Raw genomic sequence first — 12,366 nt, forward strand, 5'->3', positions numbered from 1 at the left:
CTAATGCCCACTTATTCATCCCTGATTTTTGATGAGGACACATCCTTCTATTTGCTGCATTGCCTCTTTTTAGATGTTTCTTTTAGTAGTATTTCCAGCTCTGTCTCATCCTGCACTGACCCTTTTCTGGTTGTATCCATCCAGGCTGTGTTCCTTCAGTCTTCTCAGTGGCAATCACACCTCATTTGCACTTTCTGGATTCTGCTTTTTGCCTTTGAGCTCAGAGAAGAGCTCTTGAAAGAGTGAAGTTGTTCCCTTACTGCATTGCCTCTCCTCTCCCTTTCATCAAGGGCAGAATTGATAATTGTCATTTCTATACAAAAGCTCCCAGCCCACATGAATTCCTTCCTTTTTAGATTTCCCTTTTCTATGCAATTTAACCTCCCAGTTTTCCTAGATTATTAAAGTCTCTGCTTACTTGATAGCCACTGGCTTTATCTTACTCTTCACCCACCTTCTCAAAAATTCCAAATAACCCAAGTTGCCTTCCAGCCAGAGTTTCTCATGATGCTTTTTCCTGTGGAAGATTTCCTTTTCCCTCTTGCTCCCTTCTTTCTCCACATGCATTCACCACTGGAAGGCTTGGCTAATGCTTCTGATTGCTTCTGAAAAACCTGCTTTATTACACCTGTCTTGATTTAGTCATGCATCAGCCCACCACTGTGATACAGCAACTGCACTTCTGAGCAAGTGTTTCTGTCTCTGACACACAGGACACAGCTGGATTTTTTTGGTTGGTTGGTTTATTTTTTTCCCTTTGCATTTTCTTGCTTTCCCTTTGTATTTCCTTGCTTCTCCTATGTATTTTCTTGCTTTCTCTATGTCTTTTCTTGCTCTCCCTATGTATTTTCTTGCTTTCTCTTTGCATTTCCTTGCTTTCCCTTTGCATTTCCTTGCTTTCCCTTTGCATTTCCTTGCTTTCCCTCTGTATTTCCTTGCTTTCCCTCTGTATTTCTTTGCTTTCCCTTTGCATTCCCTTGCTTTCCCTCTGCATTTCCTTGCTTTCCCTTTGCATTCCCTTGCTTCTCTTGGCCTGCTCTTCTTAAATGAATGAGCCTTTTTACCATAAGGCTAGAAGATGGTGGTTAGATGGTTTTTCAATATAATCTCCATGTGCAGACTTACTGGGGAGAGCAAAGGGGACTTCAGTGCTATTTTTGTACCAGTGGGTGCTAGAAATACTTTGACATCACAGGGTGTGATTGTTGCACTCCATCCTTGCCTTCCCAAGGAGGTTGGGTTTCAGGTGGCCTTGCCTCTGAGTGGCTTGCCCAGCTCTTGTTCAAAAGGGTTGGTACCAGACACTATGTAAGGCAGATTTGAAAGGAAAAGGATTCTTTTTCCTCTTCACTGAATTAAACTGCATTTTGCTACCTTTGAAGCTGTGAAGTATCTACTTAAACATTTCATCTACCATATTTTTGTGTTGGCTGTTATGAAAAGTAAGTGAACAACTTGTGTCCCAATGCTAAAGCTCTTACAGTTACCCTCTGTGTATCACTCTATTACTGCTAATAAAAAATAAAGTGTGCCTGAGGCAAGCTTTTCATATATATTTCTGACTTCAAAGTAAATTCTGGTTTGCATTTTGTAATGCTGAAGTGCTAAAAAATGCATTCAGAGCATAAAGCTCTGCAAACACCACAAAGCTGGGCAGGGTACAGGAATCTTAGATGTATAAAGAGAAGAACTTTATACTCTGCTCAGTAGCAAACCAGCCAGAACTTATTATTGTCACCTAAAATAGAAGAGTGGAGATTTTAGGTGCTTCATCAAGGCACCATCATGAAGCTGTTACTTCATCCTCATTTTTCATCTGGATCTTTATGCCCTAACATGCTTAAGTAACTCTCTAGGCATGGATCACTGAATGATGTTCTGCATTATCCCATACCAGAAGTTCTTAATGGTTCACTTCTGCCTGGGCCTGTAAAAATGGATTTTCTGGCTTTACACATGCTGAAAACTTGCTTTTTTTTTCCACAGACTCCTAATAAAAAACCCTGTTTAATATAAGCTGTGCAAACATAGTGGGGGAGAGATGAGTCCTAATATATTTAACAACATGAATTACCTTATATTGCATCTGTAACTCCTAATATGTCACCTTGACCAGGCTGTGGAAAGCCTTTCCATCAGACAGCTCTAAAATCAGATCACTTCAAAGCTTTCATCATTCAGAAGCTGCTGCCTCAGAGTGCAAATTAGAATTGCAGCTTAGACCACTGATTACAGCTCTGAGAGGGATTTTTATGGCTGCTTTTCTGCAAGTTTTCTGTAAGCTGTCCAAAATCATTCTCAAACATTTCAAATAGGTAATGAGGGGGGGGGGGGGGAGGAAAAAACCCTGATGTTTTGGTGCCAAATGGATGACTGCATTGGAAACAAACAAGTAAAATACAAAACATTACTTCTGATCAGTTTGCCTTGCTGTTTGCTGGTCCATCTGTGTTTGTATGCAAGAAACTAATTTTCAAACCAGGTAAAAAAAATGTGCTGATTATTCATGTGCAGTCAGTCCCATGGGATTGGAATGAAAACATTCTGATTTAATACTGAGGGACAGCAGAGAAAGCTCAAAACTCTGTGGAGGAGATCTGGGAAGCCTCTGTGGTGAGAGGTGAGGAGATGGGGTGATATGAACTGGTTGTGGGCATTCCCAGGGCAGGGATTGCAGCAGGAACAGGCAAGATTTGGGATAGTTTAGGTGAGGTATGTGAGAACTCTCTAAACCTATCAGCACAGCTTTGCAAATTGAAGATCTTTCCACTTTTATTACTGCTTTGATGTAGTTGTTTTATACCTACCTTAAACAATGGGGAAGTTTTCACATAGAAATAAAAATCTTAATTCAAACAAGAGTATGAGTTTAGGGTTTTTTTTCCTGATGTAAAGGCAATATATAATAGGTTGTGGTGGTTTTATCATCAGGAAACCCAGGGTGAAGATAAGCTCCTGCAACAAAGTTTTATCACCCTGTCATCTGTGGCTGTGGAAACACTGTTAAACACCTTTATACAATATGCTTTTCTGGTGGTTATCTGCAGGCTGCTCATATTCTACTGACAGGCTGCCATTTTTAGGAATTTAGTTACAAAAAAGCTGTAGCAATCTTCCTAGAAAATCCTATGTACATAATATAGAACCAGAAATGCAAACAGGAGGAACAGATTTTAATAAATCCTACAATCTACTTGATATTAAAAGGTGTGCATTGTTTTCCAGTTCTTTGTTTTCCATTCTTCTTTGCTCTGGTTTGAATTCACAGATTTCATAGTAGGGCTGCTTTAAAAATGCAGCTCAGTGTGTAGGATAATGAAAATACACAGTTAAGTAAAATAGTGTCAATTTTTTTTTCAGCATTTGAGCTGTGCCTTTATCTACTTGTTTTCATGTTTTTAGACTTGAAATATGCCTCACTGGAATAAGTACTAAGGGTAATGATCTGTTTTCTTGTCTCCCTATCTGCTCAGAGTTTGATTATGTGTGAGATGATAGCATATATTGCTTTTTTCCCCATAAAAAAATGTTTTCAAGAAACCTCTCAGCTTTGCAGAAGTGGCACCTTTATCACTGGCAGGGATTGTACTTTTTGACTTCTTTCTCTGGGGAAAATTAGTGTTGCAGAAAACCTGGTGAGTGGGGATGTCTAAAACGTGTTCTTGATGGTGTGTTGAGTGACTTTTTTTTCTTGTTTCTCAGCCATACAATGTCTGAGTACGTGAGGATGACAGACACAGAGAGGGATCAGATAGACCAAGATGCTCAGATATTCATGAGGACTTGTGCAGATGCCATCCACCAGCTGAGGACAGAAGGTAAACCAAGCACTTCCTAAATGTTTGGGGGGTTTTATTGTCTTGGTTATTGATAAAGGTTAATAGGATGCTGAGGATTAGATGGTGAAATCTGAAATGCTTTGGGAAAGAGATTGAACTCTAGTATAGACTTCTAGGGTAATATTGGTAAAGATCCAGTGGGAACAAATCCAGAGGAAGGGACACATAGATGATCCAGGGGCTGGAGAACCTCTGCTGTGTGGAGAGGCTGAGGGAGTTGGGAGTGTTCAGCCTGGAGAAGGCTCCAGGAGGACTTTAGGGCTGCCTTCTGATACCCAAAGTGAACCTACAGGAAGCCTGGAGAGGGACTTTTCATAAGTGTCTAGTGATAGGACAAGGGAAATGGATTTAAACTGAAGGAGAAGAGCTTTAGACTGGATCTTAGGAAGAAATTCTTCAGTAGGAGGGTGCTGAGACTCTGGAACAGATTGCCCAGAGAAACTGTGGCTGCCCCATCCCTGGAGGTGTTCAGGGCCAGGTTGGGTGAGGCTTGGAGCATCCTTGGCTGGATGAGAGGTTGGAGCAGATGTTCTCTAAGGTCCCTTCCAAACTGAGCCATCCTATGATTCTGTGGAGTCTCAACCTTTTTGTTTGCATCTGTGTAATCCCACTGGATGATTACACCTGTCCTTAATTTTCTATAATGTGAGTGGAAGGAGAAGCTGTGGCATTGAATTTTGTTATATTTGTTCCAACACCCTAATGAGAAAATGTAAAAAAAGATAATATTTATGTAAAAAAGATAAATATTTACTAGTTGAACAGTAATTTAGCAGTGTGCCACAGAGCTCTGAACCAAGTCACTAAATTCAGTGGCTGCTTCTTCCTAACTTGTCCACCTGTAAGAATCTTTCCAAGATAACTCTATTGATACAATCCTGGTAAAGCAGCAGTGTTTTCACAATTTGTGGGGTCAGAGCTTTACAGTGCTGCCTTAGGAAAGCTGTAGGGAGAGGAGCTGCTTCTGTTCCCCCACTTTCAAGCTGTAGGGAGAGGAGCTGCTTCTGTTCCCCCATTTTCAAGCTGTAGGGAGAGGAGCTGCTTCTGTTCCCCCACTTTCAAGCTGAAGGGAGAGGAGCTGCTTCTGTTCCCCTACTTTCAAGCTGAAGGGAGAGGAGCTGCTTCTGTTCCCCCATTTTCAAGCTGTAGGGAGAGGAGCTGCTTCTGTTCCCCCTCTTTCAAGCTGTAGGGAGAGGAGCTGCTTCTGTTCCCCCACTTTCAAGCTGTAGGGAGAGGAGCTGCTTCTGTTCCCCCATTTTCAAGCTGTAGGGAGAGGAGCTGCTTCTGTTCCCCCACTTTCAAGCTGAAGGGAGAGGAGCTGCTTCTGTTCCCCCACTTTCAAGCTGAAGGGAGAGGAGCTGCTTCTGTTCCCCCTCTTTCAAGCTGTAGGGAGAGGAGCTGCTTCTGTTCCCCCACTTTCAAGCTGAAGGGAGAGGAGCTGCTTCTGTTCCCCTACTTTCAAGCTGAAGGGAGAGGAGCTGCTTCTGTTCCCCCTCTTTCAAGCTGTAGGGAGAGGAGCTGCTTCTGTTCCCCCTCTTTCAAGCTGTAGGGAGAGGAGCTGCTTCTGTTCCCCCATTTTCAAGCTGTAGGGAGAGGAGCTGCTTCTGTTCCCCCACTTTGAAGCTGACTTGCTGGATCACACGCCAAAGATTTTCATCAGGTTTGAAATGCCATCTAAACATACCTGGAGCATTACTGAGAAACATGAGAAGTCAGTCATGTATGGGAACTGCATAATATCAAAATAAGAAATATTAATTTATGTGATTTAAAAGGATGCTTGACACAAGCAATCCCAAAGATTTCCACATAGTCCGTACACCAGAGAATGTAAAATGTTACAAGTTCAATATTTTAAGCAAGTTAAATCTCTAGATCTGTTTTTCTTTGCTTGGTAACATCTATTCCTGTTTAGAAATTTATTTGACATGATATGACTCAGTGGCATGTATAAGAAATAAATAACATAAATATTTTAAGACACTATGTTCAGCCTTTGGTTTGCTGCAATGATTTGCTGTTTTACAGAACAGATGTTTAAATATAGCTATGTTTACAGGAAATGCTAATATATATAACTAAATGTTTATAAGCTCTTGAATATAACTTTTTTATCAACTGAAAATGGAAACTTTTGTGCAACTCCTTGTAAGTTAAAAGCTTGTAAAATCTTCCTTTTGTATTTCAGCACCCAAGGGTGTCCAGTCTGCTCAGGTCAAGGAGCACAGAACAGCTGTCTTGGACTTGATTGAAGATTACTTAAAAAGTATTTAATCTTTATTACTGGTTAAAAATGAATTCTTGCAGTGACAGGAGAGAACCTTTGCTTTTCTAACCTGAATTTTTGTTTTCCTGCTGTCTTGAACAGGGGTGTGCAAACTCTACTCTGAACAAAGAGCCATCCGACTGAAGAGAGTGATAGATAAGAAGAGACTGTAAGTAGTGTGTAATCAGAATTTCTGTGCTTTTCCTTTGCAGGACCTTCAGATCTGTAGCTGGATGACCAATTTACACTGTCAGCAGGTGCATTCCAGAGCTTTTACACTTCTGGCATGTGCAGTTTAGTCTCTCAATAGCCAACTGCCAAGAGAGTGCACTTCTCATTTATGAAAATGATTAAAGCACCAGATCTGGAAAATGTGGGCTCATAAACCTATTGCACTTCTACAAATGCAAAAAAAAATAATTAAATTTTTATATCCCATTAAGTAATATTCTGCATAAAAGAATTTAGAATGAAACCCTGCATATTGGTAATATGGCTCAAAGATGTTATTTAGGATGCTCACTGTTTACATTTAGGACTGCTCAGTTCTCTCTCCTGTTGTGTTTCTTCTTGACTTTTTCTCATAATATTTTGTTCTTCTAAAGGCACGATTTTTCTACTAAATCAAGTGGTTCTGTTTTGAATAAATGCTACTTGAGATGACTGGGCTTCATGGCCAGTAGAAACAAACATGATTAAAATATAATCTTGACTGCAACTTCTTAACTGAAGCAATAGATTTTCTGCTTCCTATTGTGGCACATGTTCAGGCTGCTAATGTATGAATATGTCTGAGCTGATGTGCTTGCTGGCTTTTTGGTCTGTTTTGGTGGTTTTTTGGTTGTTGGTTTATTTGGGGGTTTTTTTTTCAGTGAAGTATCAGAACCCATCCAGGGACGGAGAATCCACTACTTCCCTGGGCAGCCCATTCCAATGCCTGATCACCCTCTCCAGAAAGAAATTCTTTCTCATCTCCAACCTAAACCTCCCCTGGCACAACTTGAGACCCTGCCCTCTTGTCTTGCTGAGAGTTGCCTGGGAAAAGAGCCCAACCCCCCCCTGGCTCCAACCTCCTTTCAGGGAGTTGGAGAGAGTGATGAGGTCTCCCCTGAGCCTCCTCTTCTCCAGCCTCAACACCCCCAGCTCCCTCAGCCCTTCCTCACAGGAATTCTGCTGGATCCCTTCACAGCCTCCTTGCTCTTCTCTGGACCTGCTCCAGCACCTCAATCTCCTTCCTGAGCTGAGGGGCCCAGAACTGGACACAGGACTCAAGGTGTGGCCTCACCAGGGCTGAGCACAGGGGCAGAATCTCTTCCCTGGACCTGCTGGCCACGCTGTTCCTGAGCCAGGACAGGATGCCATTGGCCTTCTTGGCCACCTGGGCACACTGCTGGCTCCTGTTCAGCTTCCTGGCAATCCAGACTCCCAGGTCCCTTTCTGCCACTCTGTGCCCAGCCTGGAGCTCCCCATGGGGTTGTTGCAGCCAAAGTGCAGGACCCGGCACTTGGCCGTGTTGAACCTCATCCCGTTGGGATCAGCCCAACTCTCCAGTCTGTCCAGGTCCCTCTGCAGAGCCCTCCTGCCTTCCAGCTGATCCACACTCCCCCCCAGCTTAGTGTCATCTGAGAATTTGCTGATGATGGACTCAATCCCTTCATCTAAATCATCAATAAAGATATTGAACAGAACCGGGCCCAACACTGATCCCTGGGGGACACCACTAGTGACCGGCCGCCATTTTGATGCAGCCCCGTTCAGCACCACTCTCTGGGCCCGGCCCTCCAGCCAGTTCCTAACCCAGCACAGGGTGCTCCTGTCCAAGCTGTGGGCTGACAGCTTCTTCAGGAGGATGCTGTGGGAGACGGTGTCAAACAATCAGACCATACTTTCAGATCATACTGAAAGGTTCACAATGGAAATACACTTCCATTATGTTTCCTTTTAGACTGATAAACATCCTGAGCTTTTAAAGAAATTGCCTTAGTTACAGTTTTCTCACACAAGTTGTATTAACTTGTGTTTTTCTGATTAAAAAGTTCTACCACTTACTCAGGACTAGTTCCCCAGAATGAAAAGTTGAGTAATAGAAACACAAGCAGCTCTTTCTGTAAAGGTGCTGGGTTGTGATTTCCAGTTTTTATGGCTTTTGGTATTCAAAATTATGTTTCATTTCAGTGTAAAACTTATTTTCTCATTAGAATATCTTGTGAAATATTCATGCAATTATTCAAATAAAGTTGGTATGATTTGGGGAATTGGTGTTTTGTTAGTATGAAAACTATTATTAGAACTGCATGGAGATGCAGATTTGTTTTTCTTATTATTAGGCAAATTTGGGACTTGAGAAGCAGATGATGAGTGGATGAGGTTTTTTTGGTAAAATTACCATGAGCCCATTACTTGCAGAGTTTTTAGAACTTAGAATGGTTCCCTGTAACTGTTTTTTTTTTCCTGTTTAAATAGCAGATCCACTTGGTGATGACTAATGCATTATATTCTGTTATGCTCAGAAGTTTCTAATTATGAGTTAGAATTTAGACACAATTCAAAGAAGGAAGGGAACACACAATGCAACACCTTCTGCTAAGCAGCAGGGGAAGATTGCAGATCATAATGAGATTAACTTGGTTATATTTGAGAGGGGAGGAGGTGGTGAAGGTGGCACAGCAGGTGATTCAGCCCTTTGCTTTCTGATTTTTTTTTATTCTTTAGCTTCTCTAACAGCATAATTGCCAAGCATTTATCTGTCTGCTGTGTACCAGTTACAGAATCCAGTGTAGACCTTAATCAACCACTGAAGTTTAATGAAAAAAAAAAAAAAAAACAAAAAACCAGTGTTACCCCTGATTTTAATCTTCTTTTGGTGCCACAGTGAAAAATACTTGACAGCTATTTAATATAATATAATATATATATTCACTGAATATGCTGCTCATTCTTTTTGCATTGCCTCTGTATTAAAATTACATAGCAGGGATTTAGCTGTAATATCTCTGTCTACTTCATACTTTTTTTCTTGTTTCTAAATGGTCTTACAAGGTCTTTTGGCAGACAAGGGAAGGATTGGTTTCATCCTGGTTAAACTGTTCTTTAAAGCAAGCTAAATAAAAACACCTAAGTCAGGAAAAAGCTCATTTTGTTGTATTGTCTTACTTTTACTTTATGATAATTGGCAGTCTGAAGTGAAATTTTACTTGCTGCTTGAAAAAATGAAGTAGTGGTGTTTGCTTTTGCTACAAAAATGAGGTTTCACTCTGATCAAAATGGGTTTTTGCTTTTGAAAGGAAGTTTCTTTGGATTTTTGAAAGAGAATTTAATAAATGTCTGTGGTTTGATGCCGTAGCTTTCAAGGTTCTCCTCAGCTCTGCTCAGGAGTTGTGCTTTGCTCAGGAATACTGTTTGTGCTTTCTTTGCTTTTCTAGCAGTATTTCAGTGAAATTTGCCAGTTACATTTTCTGTCTGGATTGAAAAGTCTTTACCCTGAAGTTTGCAAGAATTAAAGCATCAAATTCATGATCTGTGGTTGCTCTTATTTTAGAGAACTGCAGCTGTGCAATACACATTAAATTTTAGGCTTTTGTGTTTCTAGGTCCAGACTTGAACCTGAGCAAAGCAACGTGTCCAAGTCACCTCTTTCCCATGAAAAGTCTGCCCAGAATCCTTTGGATGATTCTGAAGAGAAACTTTCTGCTGAGGAGAGCAAAGGTAGGAATAAACCAGTTACATTTTACCTGTTGTTTCCAGGTCTGCCTGGTCAATACTTCCCTCACATGACCAGAGCCTTTTCCTGTGACTTGCATCTTCTCTGTTTTCATCTTTCTTGAGCTGATCCAGCTGAAAGGCCTTCTGAGGAAGCAATATCTTAAACTTTTTGACATGCTTTTTCCAACCAGCTGAGAAAGTTCCATGATGGATTCCTCATCCAGCAACTCTGAATGAATTCTTTACTTCTTCTGTATTCTTATCACTATCCCTCTACTTACACATTTTCTGAGAGCTGTCTTTTTTTTTATTTTTCCCCACATTCTTTCCCATTCCTTGCCATCAGTGAAAGGGATTTCAGTGCTGTTCTAAGAACACTGTCTGGTTTTTAAGCACAGAGCCCTTGAGTTGGATATTCTACAGAAGGAATTTGAGGGTAGAAATACACCCATAGAGGGGAGGTTACTGGCTGGCCACATCCAGTTGTTTTGGGGATTTTCTCCTCAGAATGGAGTTTCCCTGGTGGAAGAATTGAACCTCATCTTTCAGTGGACAGGAGACAGGCAGAAGTCCAAAGCAAAATGACCCCAAACAGGGTCACTTCATCTGGTGCTGTTTTGGAGAGGCCATGAGAACATTAATTCTGAGGCTGGGGAATGGAAGTCCCTTTTCTTACCCATTTTGCTCTGCCCTGGGAGGTGGATGCTGGGGGAAGTTCATTGCAAAGTGGCTTTGGGAGTGCCACCCTCAGGCAGATCATTTCAGGTTGCAACCTGAAGAGAAATCTTGTTTCTGAAGTGGCTTTCTCTGGCTTCACTTCTGCTGCTTCTGCTCTCTAGAGGAGCCCAAGGTACCCTGTATTTTACTGCATGAAAATCAACTCTGGAGTAAAACAGGAGTGGTATGAAGTAGAACATTTTATTAGTATAATGCTTAGGATAATAATAGGTAATATCCTAATACTTCATTAGGATAATACAAAATGGAAGAAACACACTGGGTGGCCAGATTTTTCTTTGATCAGATTCTTTGATCAGATTTTTCTTTGGCAATTTTTATTTAAAACTTCCCATGGCTGGGGACTGTAGGGCCACACAAAGAACAGATCCATGAGGAGTGGGAACTCCATTCCTGGATGAAGATGCTAACACTGAATTACCTCTCAGCCTCTGAGCAGTTTGATTTTCTGATCTGGCACTGCTTATCTTCCTAAGTGTTACCTCTGCAGCCCTCTCAACCAAATGCCTTCCCCAGACACTGAATGTATTGTAAGCAGCACAGGGTTTGATTCTGTGTCATTTCCAGTGCTTATATGATTTTATAGTACACACAGATGAGTTTCACCTTCACACCTTATCAGTGTTTCCCAGCTGTGAGCTCTGCCAGCAGAGAAGGGGCAGTGCAGCAGCAGCTTTGCCCTGTGCTCCTTCCTTGTTGCTGTGAATGTCTCTGCAGCCTCTGAAAGTGCCCATCCCCACCACAGAGTCTCTTAACAGCCTTTCAGCTCCAAAAACCTGTGCCATGCTATGGAAAACACTCTTCTTTGGCTGCCTTTTTTTTTTCCAAGTAACTTCTCAGTTTTTTTAAGGAATTGGAGAAGTTACCATGTTCAGAAATAAAGCTTTCATCCTCAGGATGATGGTGGTTTAGAGAATGGTGATCATTTGTATTTCTGAATTAGCCATCATCAGTGTCCCTGGGGTGAATACCTGTAAATAAACAGTAAATAGCTGTTCCTCTGAGAGCAGCTTGTGGGCTTGGCTCTGGGTTCAACATGGTTATGAACAGCTGAGTATCCTGCTTCCTGTGCTGAGGCCCAATTGGGCTTTCCCTTCTTTCCCTTCTTTCCGCCTTCTTCCCTTCTTTCTTCCCTTCCCTTCTTTCTTCCCTTTCCTTTTCTTCCCTTTCCTTTTCTTCCCTTCTTCCTTCCCTTCCCTTCTTCCTTCCCTTCCTTTCCTTTCCTTCCTTCCCTTCCCCTTCCCTTCCCCCTTCCCTTCCCCCTTCCCTTCCCCCTTCCCTTCCCCTTCCCTTCCCCCTTCCCTTCCCCCTTCCCTTCCCCCTTCCCTTCCCCCTTCCCTTCCCCCTTCCCTTCCCCCTTCCCTTCCCCCTTCCCTCTTCTCCTTTTTTTCTTTCTTTTCTTTTTTCCTCTTCATGGCAGAAACCAAAGCCAAATGTGATGCCTTGTTCTGAGGCAAAGCACCTGTTTCCATTAGAGTTACACTGGACATGCACTTGAGGCAAACAGCCTCTCTGCAGATTGCTTTCCTGTGCAGCCACTCTTTATTTGCATATTACAAATCTGACATTTAGCTTATGGAAATAAATGTAAATAGTGAGCAGGAGCTTTTGAACTGGCCCACAAGCTTAGCAGCTGTCACCTTTCAGCATGGAAAAGGGTCCAGGGAGTCAGATCAGCACTTTGTATCTCAGTCCTATATTAACCATTCCTCCTTCTGTCAAAAAAACCCCAAACCCCAATAGTTTGGATGAATTGTAGAAGAGGATTCTTGTCAGGTGCCTGGAAGCTGGAAGTTTCCCAGTGGGCAGAAGCATCTCCCA

General features: G+C 42.0%; 1 protein-coding gene across 2 annotated transcripts in view; it reads left to right on the plus strand.

Moving 5' to 3' along the window:
• STX18 (syntaxin 18) overlaps positions 1–12,366 on the plus strand; it is a 58,593-nt gene that overhangs the window by 34,284 nt on the left and 11,943 nt on the right. For both annotated transcript variants that reach the window (XM_008496135.2, XM_030450145.1), the window contains 4 exons: positions 3,703–3,818; positions 6,028–6,105; positions 6,208–6,274; positions 9,695–9,810. In XM_008496135.2, coding sequence (XP_008494357.1) covers positions 3,703–3,818; positions 6,028–6,105; positions 6,208–6,274; positions 9,695–9,810 — 377 coding nt within the window. The remainder of the gene's footprint in view (positions 1–3,702; positions 3,819–6,027; positions 6,106–6,207; positions 6,275–9,694; positions 9,811–12,366) is intronic.

The sequence above is a fragment of the Calypte anna genome, chromosome 4A (genome assembly GCF_003957555.1).
Source record: "Calypte anna isolate BGI_N300 chromosome 4A, bCalAnn1_v1.p, whole genome shotgun sequence".
NCBI lineage: Eukaryota > Metazoa > Chordata > Aves > Apodiformes > Trochilidae > Calypte > Calypte anna.